Below are 18,159 nucleotides of genomic sequence, written 5' to 3'. Positions count from 1 at the left end.
TCTTCTCGGGGTCTCAGATCTCCTTCAGCCTTTCTCTTATATAGACATTTGTCATTGGATTGAAGTTCTGCCCAGATAATCAAGGATGATCATCTTGAGATCCCCTGAGTAACTACATTTGCAAAGACCCTTTTTCCAAATAAGGCTATATCTTTGGGGGGCCCATGATTCAACCTACTACAGAATAGGGTAATCATCATCTCTAGTTTACCAATAAGTCACTGATGCTCAGAGAGATTAAGAGAACTTCCCAAGGCCACAGAGTCTGCAGATGGCAGAGGTGGGTTCTGGAGCCATTGCTCTTTGCAGTGCACTATATTTAAAAACAATATTAATGATGGTAAACTCACAAAGAACACCTATGTGTATTCACTCAGTTACTTCTCTCAAAAACCCTATGAAGAGGCAGGTGTTATCATAATCCCCATTTTAGAGACGAGAAAACTGAGAAACAGAGATATTGGTTAATTTTCCTTGGGCCACACGGCCAGTGAATTGCAGAGTCAGGGTGAAAGCTAAACATGTTGGCTCAGTCTGTTCTCATCCACTCAGATCTGCCTTACAGGCTCCTCCACCAACATGAAAGTTCGCTGTAGAACCGTTGTTAGACATATTTTCAGTGATGGCCGGGGAGCTTTAAAAGGGGTTCTGAAATATGGTCCCCTAAGATCTAGTGGGTGAGACAGACTATAAGCAAGATCATAGATCCTTGGAACTTGTACAAAACCCCAAGGCAAGGAGTGCTCTCTTTGGTGACTCCAGAGGGTGGGAACTTGGGACAAACTTCCCCTTCCATTTGTTTTGTACTTCTCTGCTGATGGCATAGCACCCTGTGAGTCAGCCAGGCTAGCAGCTGTTCTCTCTTGCTTCCTTGCTACCCCCTCACCTTTTTCTATGTCCTACTAATGACCAGTTCCCAGTGGATTCTACCTCTTTGTTTCATGCGTACTCCCTTCCCTTTACACCTCACAGTTACCTTAGTGGCCCCACTTCATCATCCCTCTTAGGGATAGGAACAGCTTTGCATCTAAAGTCTCTGGACTACTCTATGCTTCCACTGGCTGCCTGCAACACACATGGATAGAGACCACTATGCCCTCCCATGCCAGTCAGCTTTCTCCCCATAAGTCTCCCCTTCCCCAATGCCATTCTAAGAATGTAACTTCTCTCTCCTTTATGCTCGCCCTAAATGCCTGGATTGCCTGCTATCCATCCATGTATCTATCCATCCATCCAACAAATCTTTGTTGATTGCTTCTCTGTGTCAGGTGCCAGGGAAACAGATGTGAAAAGGATAGCCATGTACTCTGTTCTCAGGGAACTTCCATTTGGGTGGGGGTGGCAACTAAATGAACTCAAGAAAGCAAATAAAACAATAAATAATTGCGATAAAGGGTATGAAGGGAAGAAACAAGGAGCCAGAGAGAACGATGCAGTGGGCTGGGTGGGCTATATTAGGGTGGTCAGGAAGGGTGCTGAGGAAGTGCCAGAAGTTTCTTGTGTTGAGCTAGGTAATGCAGGTTCAGTGCTTAGTAGATGGGCAAATCCATTAGCAGTCTTGGTTTCACTCTTCAGATAAGTAGGCCAAATAAATCTATACTCCAAGTGGGGATTCTGGTTTTTTTCCTCACTTGACAAAAGATAAATGTCTCAGAGACTCTGCTAATGAATTCTGCTATTTTTCTCCTTGATCTTATCTTGAGCGTAGATGTCTCCACCTTGCTTCCCTTCCAACCCCTTTTGGAAGGATTTGATTTTACAGTTGTCCTGAGGTCGCCCTCTTGTCTCTGAATGTGTGCCGGGCTGATGGGGCTGTTGGGGACACTGCAAAGACAGCCTTTGAGTTTGAATAGGACAGACCTTCCTGTCTGCATCTTTTTAACTTAGAAACACCTTGAGCACTTGAATCCCTGTCTGTGTCCTCAAAGCACCATTTTTTTTCTGGACTGCTGGCTTGTTATGGGAGCGTTACTGGGGAATTCTGGATTGTGAGCCTTGGTATTCTAATTAATTCAAATCAGTGAAATCAGGGGGAAGAGAGACTCATGGATATCTTTAGGGAAAACAAAAACCAAATTCCCCACATGAAGAGAATAACGTGGCATTTGAACAGGAGCCTAGAATTCCTATAAGACTGCGTGAAAGCTGACATTTCAGAAACCAGAAACTCCCTTCCCCCCAACATCCACAGCATTGGATTCACTCTCATGACGTCACCCCAAAAGCTTATGTTGGCAAGATCAAGAATAGGACATTACTGGTGACATTGTGTTAACAGATTAGTTCTCTTGCATAATTTCTTATGCCTGACCCTAATTCCTTCCAATTGGCATTTGGCAGATACTGTTCACTCTGGACTTTCGGGAAGCCTCTCGGAAGCTGTGTCTTGTACACATTGGCCTTGGAGTCCATGTGGTGTTTGCTAACCCCTGTGAAATGGTTGAGTTTAGCTTTGTGCACATTTACTGAGTATCTTAGCAGTGCCAGACCCTGTGGGGCTGAAGTGAGAATAGAGATGAAAGACATGGTTCCTGCCCAGAAGATGCCCCTGATGAAATGGGGAGAGAAGGAGGAGTCTGTGCCATGTGGCTCTGCCTGGGGCAGAGGAGGGGGAGTGCCTTCTTGTGGGAGACAGGATCTGCAATGGGCTGAATGGTGCCTCCCCACAAATGCATGACCACCTGGAACCCAGAATGTGATTGTATTTGGAAATAGGATCTTTCAAGATGTAATAGGTGAGGATCAAGATGAGAGTGTGCTAGTTTAGGGTGGGCCCTAGATCCAATAAGAGGACGCACGTGGAAAAAGGCCATGTGACACTGGAGGCAGATTCTGGGGTGATGGAGCTACAAGGTAAAGAATGGCAGTTTGTCTGATAATGAAGCCCTTCTGGGTACCCAGAGCAGCCTGTATATTCCAGTGACGTTCAGGGCCCATTCACTTGTGCATCTGCTCCTTCATTCTGCAAACATATCAGCACCATTTTTGTGCCAGGTACTGACTGAACTTGACCTAGAGGTTCTTAGGGACCAAGACTCTTTTACCTCCATGAAGAGCTCCTCTTCCAATTCTGGTAACAAGTGTCTATGGTGCTACAATGTGGAAAGAGCTGGAATAAAGGGAGGGAGGAGAGAGGATGTAGAAAGTTTGGAGAAGGCTCCACAGAGGAGGTGAAGGCCAGGTAAGAGTTCACTAGGCAGGGCAGGGAAAGGCATGGCAGAGGGAATGGTGTGTGCGGAGGCACAGAGGTCACGTATGGCATGTTGGAGTGGGGCAAGGTTGTGTCAGACATCCTGAGGAGGACACAGTATTTAAGTAAAACCAGTCACAGTCCTTGTCCTCTAGGACATTACAGATTTTTGTTATAGATGGTGAAGTTAAATTCAGCTGCTTTTTTCCCGCGGATGCTGTTTTCTCTGCTGGCTTCTCTTCTGCTCACTGGTTTATGTTGGGACAGGGCGTTTGATATTTTTGTTAGTGTTTTCTTGCTTAACTCTTGTTCCACTTCATTTTTGCCCCTTTCCTTGTTGCCTGTTGAGATGATTAGTCAGACTATCTGACATTTTTTACTTAAAATGTTTCAGCTTAACGGCTGCTGGCTAAATATATTTTGACCTCAGCTCTGGACTGTGACTCTCTACTCAGCCAGGGAGCTGAAGGAAGCCTTGTGCCAAAATCTTCTCTCTCTTTGGACTGAGATTATCCTCAGCAGATTGGAAAGCATCCATTATGGCTTGAGGGGAGTTTTATAACCCAGTTCAGATATAGGGCTTGGCCAGGGGGGTGCCCAGGTGTGTGAATGCATCTGCCACAGAGGAGTCTTACTTGATGCCCAAAGTTGGCTTGCCATGTGTGTCCCAATGTGTTCAGCCCTGGTGCCATCTTTCTTTATGAATTCGAGGGGACAATTTACTTAGTTCTTCTGTGCCCCAGTGAGACTTGGACAAGCTCCAAGTGGCCACAGACTTGGGCAGCTTATTAAGTTTTGGGCAGCTTATTAAGACGAAGGGGAAGGAGAGTTTAGGCATTAGCAAGTCTGACTGAAGGAATTTTGGTGGGCACAGAAAGAGTTTATAGACAGCAAGACTCCTACTTCCAATTGCAGGCAAATGGGACCCTCTAGGAAAAGCTCCTGCCTTCCAGGCTTGACCTAGTGTGGGCCATGCTACTTCTTCCCCAGAGTGGGAAAGGGGAAAGAGGGAAAGACACAGTGATCCCTTAGCAGAGGATCTGAGGAGCTTAACCCAAAGACTATCCACAGTAATCTCCAAGTGGAGATTCTAGAAACAGTGTGGATTCAGCAGATTCATTCTTTAATCCATTCATGCTATACTTACTGAGGGTCTATAATACATGTAACTGGGCCTGAGCCCAGCCTGGGAATGCGGAGGAGAACAGGACAGATATGAGCCTGGAGGGGAAGGCAGTGATCAAGTAGGATGAGGGTCTCAAGGGGGATATATAGGGACATTTAATAGGAAAGAGAACTGACCCAGACTAGGGTGGGGGTGCATGGAGGGCCTCTGAGACAGTGAATTTTAATCTGGCCAGTGAGGTATAAACTCAAATTATATCAGGCAAAGAGGTGAGAGAGCATGGATTAGCTCAGGGTAGTAAGGAGAGGCACCCAGAGCTGGGACCCGAGGGAGGTGGGGAGGGAGCTCTGGGGCTGTGGCATCTGGGCCAACCATGTTCTGGAGGAGGGCACAGCAGGTGAGAATGCAGAAGTGTGAGCCCAGAGGCAGGTGTGGCTGACGCTGAGTCTGGGGAGTGGAGGACAGTAGTGGACCTGTTGGGAGGTGAGAGCAGAAGGGGAACAGCGTGAGGTGGCAGGAGCAATCTTGAGAGTCTCTGAAAGGCATCTGAGAAAGCTAGGAAGGCTTTGGAGAGGGTTTTTTTTTTTTTTTTTTAATGAAGAAAAAAAATTTCATTGTCTTTAAATTTTAATTCTAGTGTAAGCTTTGGAGAGTTTTCAACAGGGAATGACCCCTTCTGATTTATATGTTTGTGAAAGATGCCCCAAGCCACTGGGGAGAGATTCAGGGGCGGGGGTAGAAGCAGAGACACCAGTGATGAGTACAGATGAGAGAAGATGGAGGCTTGTGGCCAGTGAGGCAGCTGGGCCCCTGCAGGCCTGAGCCAAATGGAGTGGAGTATGAGGGAGGAGAGTCAAGAGGAGCATCTGAGGCTTTGGGCCTGAGAAGCTGGGACACAGGGATTTCTCTCTCCCAGGATGGGAAAAACTACTAAAGGAGGGGTCGGTTTGGCGAGGAAAACGTGATGGTGAACATGTTTGTTGTGAGGTGTTTAACATCCAAGTGGAAACCTGCAGCGAGCAGTCGGTTAGGGAGTCGGCAGTGTTGGGCTGAAATGAAAAGCCACACACTAAGGGGCCTGCTGCCCTTGGGGGTGAGGGTAGATGCACAAGTGTTGGGGCTGAGCACTGGGGTGCACCACCATTTGCTAGCGGGAAAGAAGGAGACGAGGAGAATGAACTGCAGGGAGTAGGGAGAGAGGCTGAGTGGTGTCCCAGAGGCAGGGTGAGGAAGGCATTTTAAGATGGAGGGAGGGAGAAGAAGGAAACCCCTGCCCCTCCCAAAGCTGAAGCCAAAGCAAAGGCTTTGAAAGCTAAGGAAGCGGCGCTGAAAGGCGTGCAGAGTCACACAAAAAAAGAAAGATCCCTACGTCACCTACATTCTGATGACCCAAGACCCTGTGGTCTCCAAATGCAGCCCAAATATCCTCAAAAGAGTGCTCCCAGGAGAAACAAGCTTGATCACTGTGCCATCGTCAAGTTGTCCCTGACTACTGAGTCAGCCATCAAGAAAATAGAAGACAACAAACACACTTGTGTGCATTGTGTCAAGGCCAATAAGCACCATATCAAACAGGCTGTGAAGAAGCTCTATGACATTGATGTGGCCAAGGTCCACACCTTGATCAGGCCTGATGGAGAGAAGAAAGCATATGTTCGACTGGCTCCTGACTATGATGCTTTGGAAGTTGCCAACACAATTGGGATCATCTAAACTGAGTCCAGCCAGCTATAAATCTAAATATAAATTTTTTCACCATAAAAAAAGAATAAAGATGGAGGGAGGGTTGTCTGTGTGGCATGCTACCGACTGGTCACGTTAGATGAGAAATCATAGATGCACTGCCATTTAGGCACTGGAGGTGTCCCCCGTTACCTTTTGCAGGGAGAGCTGGGATTGAGGGCCTGAATAGAGAGGTTCAAGGAGAGCAGGTTGTAGTAAGAGGCCAGCCAACCGCTAAGGTGACGGCATCCTGGATGAGGAGTGGGGGCTGACAAGCTGGGCAGGGGGTCTGGACCACAGCCAAGTGGTCTAGGGAGTGGGGCAAAGTTTCAGACCCCAGCAGGAGGAACTAAAGTGCAAAAAATACAAATTTGGAAGAAAGGAAAAATCCAGAAGGTGAACCTGGAGATCAGGGTAGGGAGGAAGGCTCCAGCTTGAGGAGCACTCTGGTTCCAAGCTCACGGCAGTGAGACCCATTCCAGATGCTTCCATTGCTGGGGAGAAGATTTTGCCTGTGCTGCTGTGCTGTGACAGGCTGTGACACAGGGCTGGCTGGAACATGCTGGGAAGGGGGTCAACACACGAAGGTTTCATATGGCTGAGCCGGGAAGTGGTTCTTAATCTTGACTGTACGTTACAATGGCCTGGGCCCCCACCTCTGAGAATCCCTGTCTGTCCATCTGGAAGGGGGCTTGGCCCCATTTTCAAACACCTTCTCAGGTGATGGTGATGTGTCACCATCTTTGGTTTATTCCTGAACTTGGGTCGGGAGCCAGCTTGGGAGGCACTTTGAGACCAAGGGGGCCGTGGGGATCGATATTCAGCCCTGGTTTGGAGAGGGCAATAATTGCTGGAATCCCTGGAGGAATTTGTTGGCTTTCCTCAGAAGAGCGATTCTCATTACATTTACCAAAATGAAAATCCTGATTAATTCTGCAGGTTTATAGCTCCCCAGAGGCTGGAGAAAAACATCATTTGGCACCAGAAACAAACTTTATTCTGGCCACATAGATAATTTTGCAAACGCTAGATACTGCATTGCACACTTTTTCCCGAAATTCCAATTTACTGCATCCATAGAATGCAAAGAAACACAGTCATGGCCAATTTTCCACACTGCCACCTGGACCATGTGCTTCCAGGGACCCTTTTGTTCTGGATTTCCATGATGACCTGGACAGATGTGGTTTGGGTCAGGCCAGCAGTTCTTCCTTTGGGAAGCTGCATCTATCTCCTCTGTGCCATTTGGATGAGCTGTCAATGGTGACAGTCAACCTCTGCCCGTAGGGATGTGATCCGGGATTACACAGTTATAGTAGCACAAGCCCTGGAAACAATGATGGGCTCAAGAGGAAGGCAGGGAATTAAGAAACGGCCAGTTGGGATTATTTTCAGGGTTAATACATGGAAAATGGTAGAGTTCTTGCCTCTTGAAAAGGCAACGTTAGAAAATGTGAGTCTAGGATTAGCAGTTGCCATTGTCTTCATACTTTGTGGATACAGCAGCTTGCTTGTAGCATGATGTCTGACGGAGATGAGGTAGAGAAGGAGGGAAAGTGGGGAGAGAGGGGGAGAGAAGGTGGGGGTGTGGAGAGTTCTGCCAACAATATGCTTGCTTTCAGGCTCCTGGGTTCTGGGATTTCCAGTCCTGTGGGCACTCCCTGCATCCTTGTGGGGTTGAGCTCCTTGGAGTTGGGCTTCCATCTCTTGCAACAGAAAGGATCTTGACAAAGACCCATGGTTTCTGGAAGCTTCATGGGGAGGTGTGGGTGTGGGGTATGCACTGCAGAGTGAGGCAGGCGTGGTCAAAGAGTTTGTGAGGCAACTGTCCCTGGGACGTCCAGGTGTCTGTCTCGGGGTCATAGCAGTCAAAGGAGGCCAAGTCCTCGATGTTGCAGTCTGTGGTCAGCCGCCGGCCCCCGGTCACGTACAGCTTGTTCTCCATCACTGTGGCCCCGTGATGCATCCTCCGGTCCTTCATGTCCGCGCACTTGACAAATTTGTTAGATTGAGGGTCATAAGCAAGAATCCTCCTTGTGTAACCTGAAAACCAATGGCATGTCGGCAAGCTCAGCGTTGCTCACTTGGGACTGGAAATCTGTGGTCTGCAAACATGTCTGATCTCTGCCATTTCCCAATACCAAGGCTGGACTCTGAGGGTCATAACTCTGAACTAAGGTATAGAATGTTCTGGAACCCGCCCGAAATCTAGCAGGTGACAAAGCTGGGGTTTAGACTCAGATCTGTCAGCCTCTGGTCCCCGAATGCTTCATCTCAAGTTAAGGCAGCATTAGTTTGGGAGGAGCTTCCTGATTCGAGCAGCTTCCTCTGTCTCATTGGCTTTTTCAACTCTCTCACATGCTCCCTGACCCCCCCCCCCCCCCCCCCCGCCCCAGACTTAAAAATCCATAGAAGGAACCTTGGGAATTCAGGAATGGTTCCCACAATAGCCCTATCTGGTCCCCACTTTTAGGATCCCCATTTTCCAGATGTGCAAACAGAGGCACAGGAAAAGATGAATAACTTGCCCGAGAGTATATAGCCAGGGACAGAATCAGGATTTGAACCTGACCCTACAACCAGTTCTCTTAGCCGAGACACTATACTGTAACCGCAGAGAAATGATCTATTAGTGGCTAATATTATTAGCAGTAGCAAACATTTTTTGAGTATTTGCCATGTATCTGGGATAGTGCTAAGTGCTTCAGATATATGAGCACATTTTATTATCACAACAATTCCGTGAAATCGGTATTATTTCATTCCTTGTTTACAGATAAAGACAGGGAGAAACTTCTGGATGAGAAAAGAACTTTGTCAAGTCATCCACACTCCCCTAGTTGGATGGTTGTGCTTTTAAAAACACTGTTTCGTAGAACAACATCTGTCTACTGGTGACCCTTTTTCCATGGGAGATGCCAAGTTTGTGTCCAGCCTAGAGATCCTCTGTTCAGACTCACCTCCTACGATAACAATCCTCTCCCCGAGCACCACTGCGGGGGCACACACATTCTTGATCATTCTCGTCTCCATTTTGAACCATGTGTTTCTGGAAATGTGATAAACCTAAGGGAGAAATATAATCATGGTGCTACATTGTAAGGTGATATGTATTTTTAAAAAGATGAAGTAGTATTAAAGAGAGTGAAATAAGACTGACTCTTTTTCTTTTGACTTTTTAAAATGTAGGTAGGTATATTATTATCAATAAAATAAAATAAAATAGCAGAAAGTACATATTACTAGAAATTGGTCTTTATATGACCCCATGAGATCCTTGGCTATGTCTCTATAGAATGGACCGAGAGTTATGCATTGTAATACGTGTTTGCTTACCTTGCTTGGAACATTTTTTTTTTTCTTTCGGGAAATGGAGCAGCTTGGGTATTCATAAAACCAATGATTTTTCAATCATTTCTATTTCCGGCTCATGTTTAAATTTCTAAATGTTCCAGTGTATCAGGGAGGGCCTTAGAGCCAAGAATACATTTGGGGCTAAGTGAGGAAGGCTTTTGAATAGTTCATGCCTGAAAGTCATTAGAATCATAGAGAAAGCATGAGAAAAGAGAAAGAGCAAAGAGGTGGGGCAGGGCTCCTTGGCCACGTTCTGAAATAGAGTCACAAATCATGATTCCCAGAACATGTTCCCTTCAGTGTAAATAAAGTTTAAATATCAAATGTAAATTAGTTCACTACTAGCAAAATTTAGCACAAGAGATTCAGGATGGATTTCATAAAAGAAGGAGTAAAACATTTATTTACCGAAGTAAATGACAATTCTTTCTATATTAAATAATTGCTACCATAGGAAAGGCTCTTATTTTTTATCATTTTACCAGATTTGATCTTCACAACCATCCTATGAAGTAGGTACCCTTACTTGCCCCCATTTTTCAGATTTGATCATTGATGCTCAGAGAGGTTAAGTGACATGCCCAAAGTCACACAACTAGAGTGAATGAAAGAGCTGGTCTGGTTGAGCCCAGAGTCCAAGTTCTTTTTTTTTTTTTTTTTTTTTTAGATTTTATTTATTTACTCATGAGAGACAGAGAGAGGGAGAGAGAGGCAGAGACACAGGCAGAGAGAGAAGCAGGCCCCATGCAGGGAGCTCGGGACTCTATCCGGGGTCTCCAGGATCAGGCCCAGGGCCAAAGGCAGCGCTAAACCACTGAGCCACCCAGGTTGCCCCAGAGTCCAAGTTCTTAACCACCACACTTATGGCTCTGCCTGGGGCCATGTAGGTGTCATCTTTGTTGATCGAAGTGGTTTGAGACTGGAGACCCCTTGAGGTGGCTCCATCCCTGAAGTTGGTAAAGAAAGCATGGAGGAGGCCAGGTGCTAGAGACAGGGGCAGTCTCAATGGCTGCTAATCCTCATGGTTTCATCTGAAAATACGTAGATGACACTGGAAAGTGGGATCCTTGGAGCAGAAGTAAACACTGAGTGAGTAATTGCCTCCTGGCTTTCTGTTCTTTGTCAGCAAGCTTGGGGTATGATTTCAAAGATAGATTAAACATTTGCTCACAATCCTCATAATACCCCAGAGAGGCTGGGGCAAGGATATCAAAGATGGGGTTGGACCAGTGGAGGAAGTGATACTTCGTTACAGTGAGGGATTTGTTCTATGCCATCCAGAAACAGAGGTAGAAAGGCCAGGGAGAAAGGTACACGTGCGCACACAAATCGCACAGTGACTCCCCTGTTCCATAGTTTCTAAAAGAATACATGTGTGCTGAAGAACCATCCTGTAAAGAAAACCCTGAATCTGTGTCAGAAAATCAACCCACTCCATCAAGCAACCCCCAAGGCACTAATCTCACACTACATTTGAATAACTAAAATTACCATTTCAAAGCTAAAGGTAAGTAGACAAGAGAAGCTTCCATGAATATTTTTCCGCTTCTCATCACTGCAGTATAAAAAGGATTACTCACATGTTGGTGGGTTTTTTTTTTTTCTGCCTTTGCAACCGTCTTGTTTGATGGTATTAAGCATTTTTTTTTGATATGCCAGCTTAAAAGCTTTTTTGAGCTTTGTATTTATTCTTAGGAAATCAATAACAATTTTGCAATGTGAAATTGTTAGCATATTTTTGACTTTATTTTGAAAAATGCTGTTTTGAAAAGAGGTCCATTCTATAGAGACATAGCCAAGGGTCACATAAAGACCAATTTCTAGTAAAATGTACTTTCTGCTATTTTATTTTATTTTATTGATAATAATATACCTACCTATATTTTAAAAAAGTCAAGAGGGGTGCTAGCTTTACATAGGAGCACTTGGTTACATCTGTATTGTGTGGCCAGAGCTTGGTGGGGAACAGAACATGTCTCTCTTGGCTCAAATAAATGAGCAGGATTTGGAATAGGCTCCGAATCTGCTTAGGTGGTCAGGGAAGAGCTGAAAATATGGGCTGGAGAAGTGAAGGCAAGAAAAAAACAAGGATTAATATGGAGCTTGTTGCTTTTCTCCATCTCCACTGGCATCAACTTAGACCAAGCCACTGTCACCCTGACCTGGACCCCTAGAACAGTCCCCAAATCTCCTCCCTTTGTCCACTCAGGCCCCTCCAATCCCTTCTCCACAGGGCATAGAGGGAACTTCTTCTTCTTTTTTTTTTTTTTAAGATTTTATTTACTTATTAATTTGAAAGAGAGAATGAGCAAAAGAGAGAGCACAAGTCGGGGGGAGGGGCAGAGGGAGAAGCAGACTCCCCATTGCTCAATCCTGAGACTCCAGGATCATGGCCTGAGCCAAAGGTAGATGCCCAACTGACTGAGACCTAGGAGCCCCAAAGGAACTTCTAAAAATGTAAAATTTGATGACTTCAGCCACCCTGTGGCTACAACCCCTTGACAAGGCCTAGAAAGCCTGCCAGGTGAGCCTCATCTCCACAAACACCCATCCCCCAAGAAAGTTCTAGAATTTCTATAGTAGGGGCTTAGGAGCAGGAGTCTGGGTGGAGGGGGATCACTCAGGGCAGCGTGGGAAGGGGGCTGGTAGGGATCACGTGGGGGTTAACCCCCCTGCTCCTCTTAGTATACCTATGCCTCCTGCTCTGCATCCCAGGGATATGGTCAGGCTTTCAGTTCCTCCAGGTGATGGGTGTGCCCTTTTCTGCCCCAGGCCCTTCAGTCCAGCTGTTCCCTTACCCAGGAATACCACCCCTCCCTCAACAGAGGACTCTGCCTCTGCTCAGAGAAGCTTCCCATCCCTGTCTCCATCCATGTCAGGTCCTTCTAGCCTCCCAGTGATTCTCCTTCTTCATTTACTCACCTTCTCTCTTCTCTTGCCTCTCTGTTCAAGTCAGCTCAAACCAACCTTGAAAAGTTCACACCATCCCTGATTCCCTCTAGAATGGTTTAGGGCACCCCCCCCCCCCCCCCATGCTCTTAAAGCACCTCTCCATTCAGCGCCTGAATTGCGATTGTCCCACAAGCTCCTGGAGGGTAAGTGCACGTTCCTGCTCATGCCCCTGTCCCCAGAGCTCTTACTAGCGCTGGGGCTCAGTATCTCTCTTAATCAATAAACAAAGCAAATATCAGGAATCTTTTTGATTATCTTTAAAGATAGGCTCATTATTCAAGTTTTTCATATCATTATTCAACCTGCAGAGATCAGAACTTGCATAAAACACTTACTATTCTGAAATTTGGGTCACTATTAATAACACTCAAGAGAGCTTGCTAGTGATATTAGCATCTCCCTATCATTTAAGGGAAGGGTTCCTCAACGTGGCTGGTCCTTAGAATCTCCTGGAGATGTCTGTAACAGATACACATCAGGACCCCACACAAAGAGATTTTGATTCAGCTGATCTGAGATCAGGTTCCCAGGGATTTGGTCCAATGCTTGGGAATCTTCTTCTAAGGCTTTGCTGATTTGAGTTAGAAGCATCTTCAAAATTCCTATAAACTTCACTCTCTGACATTCAATGTGTTCTAACTTAAACTTTTTTTTTTTTTTTTAACTTTTAGATACACTAGTTTCTTCCGCAAATAAACTCTTCGTGGACAGGGATTGTATCTGACGTTCCTTTGTATTCTTACAAAGGATTAATTGTGTATTAATCTTACACAACAAGAGTTCATAAACGGATAAAATCTTGCTGAATTCAAACTTTCTTCTCTCCTCCCTTCCTTCCATCCTTCCTTTCCTCCCTCCTTTATGCTTTCCCTGCAAACAGCAGTGTGTATTATATGCATGCATGCATGCATGTATAGATGTATGCATGTATATACACACGTGTGTATGCATGTGTGTATTTATGTGTGTACAGGTATAAGTGTGTATGTGTGTGCACTCACATGTGTGTATGCCTGAGTGTACCCTCATGCACTTACGTGATGGGAAGGACCAGCCATTTACCTGGATAAGGCGTACAGGATTTTGCATGATGTCCTCTCCCCCAAAAAGGTAGAGTCTTTGGTCTTTCACAGCGACTGCAGGGTGGAGGACCCCCACCGGCATGCTGGCCATACTCTCCCAGATGTTGAAGATGCTGTTGTATCTCTCCATGGAGCCCATGACCTCCTGCCGTTCCCCAATCCCCCCGATGGAGAAGATGAAGTTCTTATGGGCAGTGCTTCTGTGGGAGTAGCGGGCCACCAGCATGGGCTGCCCCAGCCTCCACTGATTGAGCTTCAGGGAGTAGATGTAGACGTTGTGGCTGGGCACATTCTTCCCTGCACCGACAGCCATGCCTCCTAGCACGTAGATGCTGCGGTGCAAGGTGACGGCTGAGGCCTTGTACAGCCGGGTTGGGAGTTTGGCAAGGTTCTCCCACTGGCTGGTCTGTCTGTTGTACAGCAGAACATCCCTGGTGGTCTCTTGGTTGTCTTTCCTTCCGCCCAAGAGGATGAGGAAATCTTGGTAAGAGGTTCTTGGGGGGACATGCCATGGAGGCTGGAGGTCTGGGGCACTGGTGGTGACATACGAGGCAAACATCTGCCTCTTGGCTGTCTCCAGGATGGTCCGGCACGAGGGCGAGGACTGTAGGAGGGCCTCGTTGGCGATGAAGTGGTGGAAGAAGGCCGGGTGGATGTACTGAAGCCTGACCTGCTCGAACAGCTCCTGCACGTGTCGTTTCCGGGCCTGGAGGTCATGCTTGACCCAAACCATGAGGGCCTCGAACACCTTTTCCTCCTCCCCACAGAGCCCATCGTCCCCCAGGTAGTCTCTCAGTTCCAGGGCGCAGAGCTCCTTCAGGTCGGCCGACGTGGCCACCTCTGGGAAACGCGTCAGGGCCACCTCCCGGGCTTTCTTCTTGAGGGTCTCACAACTTAAGATTTCAGAGAGTCTGATCATGCCCAGGCAGTTGCTGGGGGTCAGCTGGCCCTGGAGGTAGGAGGAGCAGGCCTCCAGCAGCTTGGGGTACTGCAGCATGGAGGCTGCCTCCATCAACGGCAGGACGTTGTCCGCGGTGATGCGCACCTGACCGGTGTACACATACGAGACGATCTGCTCCAGGGTCGCGGCCTCGATGCCTTTCAGCTGGACTTTGGCCTCACGTCTCTCCCGGAAGTTGCTACAGAACATGGCTCTGAAGTAGGGGCTGCTGGAAGCCAGGACGCTTCGGTGGCACGGGACCTCCTGGGTCCCCGTACAGATGCTCACATCGGTCAGCATCCTGTTTTGCCTGAAGCCATTGAGCTGCCTCAACAGTTCAGAGGAGAAGTCATGGTCTTTGAAGAGCAGCCCATCTGGCAACTCCTCGTCCATCCTACCAGGGGGGGCGGAGGTCCCAAGGGGTAGCACGTGCCGAAGGGTTGGCCTGCGCTGTCTCTCGGCCTTAGCGCATCTATGTCCACCCACCAAGATGCTTATGGATTTCACCCAGAATGTTGCTTAGTGAAGATTGGAAAGAGCAGCCACCTACACCCCAGACCTCACAGCCAACACCTCTTTTTTTATTGTTTTTTTGTTTTGTTTTGTTTTGTTTTTTGTTCCCAGTTGTGATTACTCCCAAAGGTAATAGGCAAATAGCATCTTCAGATCATCTGAGGGGAAAAAAAGAAGAACCACGAACATTGTTGGAAGTTACCTGATTGTCAGGGGCTGAAATGTTAGCCTGAAGCCAGGGGACCGTCCGTGCATCTGAGCAGCCCAAGTCTGTGAGCCTCCTCGGGGTGTTAGTCATTCCCCGAGGATGTCGTTCTGGGGATGCGGCCCTCTGGTAACTAGATGGTACTAAAGGATGAGAATGGGCTTCTGCAATTTAATTTTTAAAACATGGCTTCATAGAGGCTTTGGGGTTTTGTTTTAAAGATGTGATAAATAGAAAGCAGAGAGCAAACGGTACTCTGGGCAGGGTTTCCTGGGTGACACCTGGCTGTCTACCTGCAGGAGAATTAACCGTTAGAGGTTTTTACCTTGGTTTGCTGCAGTGACATCCACCGATGCCTGGTCCGGCTGGTCCCTCCGGAGAGCTTCCACCTCTGCTCCAAGTGAAACCATAAACCCAGGCCTTTCCTTCAGTTGGCAAATGATTTGTCCTGGGAGAGTTCTGGATTTGTTTATGCTAACGGTGCTTTCGCAGTTTTCTAGAACTTCGGGAAAGAAGCACTGGGCAGGGAGACAGTGTATACATTCCAGAGCTAAGAATAGTTGCATATGTACTTTCCACTGTGATGACATGTGACTGTCCAGTTGCCTTTTGCAGCCACCCAAGGACCCGCGGGGCCAGCGCATGCCCACATGCCTTGTTTCCTTGGCAAGTGTTTACATGGGCATAAATAGATCCTGAGGAACAGCTTCTCTTAGAGCAGACTTCGCTGCCCACTTGGACACATCTCGAGTCCCTTGTCCTAAAAGTGCCTGGGAATTCTAGATGTTTGTAAACAGGTTGCTGTGACCTGGGACAGTCACTGAAGATAGTCCTGGGCAAGTTGAAGGTGATGCACGGTCTTAGGGAAGCCGGTACATGGGCCCAAGGGTACTGTCTGCCGACAGGGTCATTGGAGAGGGCTGTGATTCCCGCCTGCGGGCTCCGAGGTGATGGAGTCTCTGACGAAAGTTGTTTTTAATATTTGTGGAGCACCCCAGAGTTTCTAGACGCAGGAAAGATCAAGCATTTGTTGGTCCCCCTGACACCAGGGGCTTCTGTTTTAGAGTGGCAAGGATTGTACTCTTCTAGGTCATAGCTGCCTCTCACAGAGACATGCTGATTGTTCTTCAGTTGTTGTTTTTTTTTTAATTAAGATTTTACTTATTTATTTGAGAGAGAGAAAGAACAAGCAGGGGAGGGGTAGTGGGGAGGGGCAGAAGGAGAGGGAGAAGCAGGCTCCATCCCAGGGCCCTGGGATCCTGGCCTGAGCTGAAGGCAGCAGCTTAACTGACAGAGCCACCCAGCCACCCCTCTTCAGTTTTTTTTTTTATTATTATTATTTAAAAAAATTTTTTTTATGGTTCAGCCTGGTTTTTCTGTTTTACTTTTCCATTTTCTTCCATCAGGGAGTCTTGAGCCAGAGGTAGGAGGCAGGAGGCAAGACATCTCTCTCCATGGTGTGTCAGAGAGAGGGGAGGGAGGAAGAGGTGGAGGAGGAAGGACGAGGTGAGAAGGGAAGAGAGGGAGTGAGGGAGAAGAAGAAGGAAAGAAAGGAGGAGGCAGCCCCCAAGTGTAAGAATCAGGGCCACGATGGCTGCATGTAGAACCACAAGGGCGATTAAAAGGGAGCCCAGCTCTGTCCTGCCTCTGCCCCCCACGAGGTGCTGATTGAGTGCACCAGCAGCGAGTGGCAGGGAAGGCTGGTTTGTTCTCCTTCTCACGTCTCGCTCAATTTTTTCACTTACTCCCTGTCTCTCTCCCTCCAGTACAACCACCCTGAGGAATCAGCAGAGTAACCCCAAGGAAGGCAAAACAGAATTTTTTTTTAAAGATTTTATTTATTTATTCATGACAGACACACACAGAGAGAGGCAGAGACACAGGCAGAGGGAGAGGCAGGCTCCATGCAGGGAGCCTGACACAGGACTCGATCCTAGGTTCCAGGATCAGGCCCTGGACCAAAGGCAGCACCAAACCACCGAGCTACCCAGGCTACCCGGCAAAGCAGAATTTACCAGGCCCCTGCATCATGCCTTTCAGTGGTTCCCCAAGTCTGCAGGATAAAGTCCAGACTTTAGCAGGAATCAGATTGGTCTGTTGCCCTCCTAGAGAACTATCTCCTGCCCTGTCTGTCTCCCACTTACATTTTTTATTCCAGCTCTAGGAGACGAAGGGCAGATCTTTGTATGTGTCTGGTCCCTGGCTAGGCTGGCCTGGCTTTTAGGGTACCACAGAGCGTGGTGGAAGGAGGAGTGTCTCTCCTTCCTAGCTGTACATCACAGGGTGGATCACGCCCCAACGAGTCTGGAAGATGAAAGTCAGGCAAGTGTAACTGTAACATGTCATTGGGGCCTGGGACCCAGAGGCCAGACCTAGGAGCAGAAGACCTGAGGCAAGGGGATCAGAGACCCACAGAGGTATAAGCAAGGAGCTGGAGAGAGGACATGATCAGTGGCTATCAGGGCTGGTGATTATTCCTGCACTTCTGAGCCATGCTGGTGATATGACAGGTGAGTAGCCAAATTCCATATAAGGCCCGAGGCTCCTCTGTTTCTTGCTTCTGTGCCTTGGCCTGCTCTTCCCTTTGCCATCTCTTCCTCTTTCACCTCTGAACTCCTCTTCATCCTTCAATATTCATTTGTATATCAGCTTCTCTGAAAGGCTTCCTTGACCCTCTCAGCTAATTAATTTCTCAGTCATCTGTGCCATTTCCATTCCTGCTGCGTACTTCTAATGTGTTATGCCTCGTACCCTCACTGCAATTATATTTACCTGTCTGTGTCCCTCTTATTAGAATGGAAGTGCCTGGACAGCAAGAACCTTGTTTCAGTTGTCTCACTAGCCCTCATGCCTAGCGCAGTGGCTGACACATAGCGGGTAAATTATGTATAGTTTTTGAACTGAGCATTAGAGAATGGAGATCAGGAAAAAAGAGGGAGCACTGTTAGGTGGGCTTCATCCCCCCCCCCCCAACCAACTGACCTAATCCCCTCCCCCCTATAGCTTTAGCAGGGTGGCCGTGTACGTAGCTTGGTGCATGTCCATTACACTGCACTGCAGATGGTGCTCTGGAGT

The 18,159-nt window shown here is 47.5% G+C and overlaps 1 protein-coding gene across 2 annotated transcripts; it reads right to left on the bottom strand.

The window, feature by feature from the left end:
* Positions 1-7,012: 7,012 nt before the first annotated feature.
* KLHL38 (kelch like family member 38) lies at positions 7,013-15,749 on the bottom strand. Of its 2 annotated transcripts, none has more exons than XM_025993510.2 (4): positions 15,410-15,749; positions 13,407-15,037; positions 8,999-9,104; positions 7,013-8,081 (listed from the first exon to the last, which is right to left on the bottom strand). In XM_025993510.2, exons 2-4 carry the CDS (start codon positions 14,757-14,759, stop codon positions 7,792-7,794), a joined length of 1,749 nt encoding a protein of 582 aa, XP_025849295.2. In that variant the 5' UTR covers positions 14,760-15,037; positions 15,410-15,749; the 3' UTR covers positions 7,013-7,791. The 2 variants fall into 2 exon arrangements, with proteins under 2 accessions (XP_025849295.2, XP_072590076.1); XM_072733975.1 differs by having other exon boundaries at positions 13,407-14,690; positions 15,410-15,666.
* Positions 15,750-18,159: the final 2,410 nt, after the last annotated feature.

This window comes from Vulpes vulpes, chromosome 13 (genome assembly GCF_048418805.1).
Source record: "Vulpes vulpes isolate BD-2025 chromosome 13, VulVul3, whole genome shotgun sequence".
Taxonomy (NCBI): domain Eukaryota; kingdom Metazoa; phylum Chordata; class Mammalia; order Carnivora; family Canidae; genus Vulpes; species Vulpes vulpes.
The sequence above is the reverse complement of the archived record's forward strand: the minus strand, read 5'-3'. Positions and strand labels throughout refer to the sequence as shown.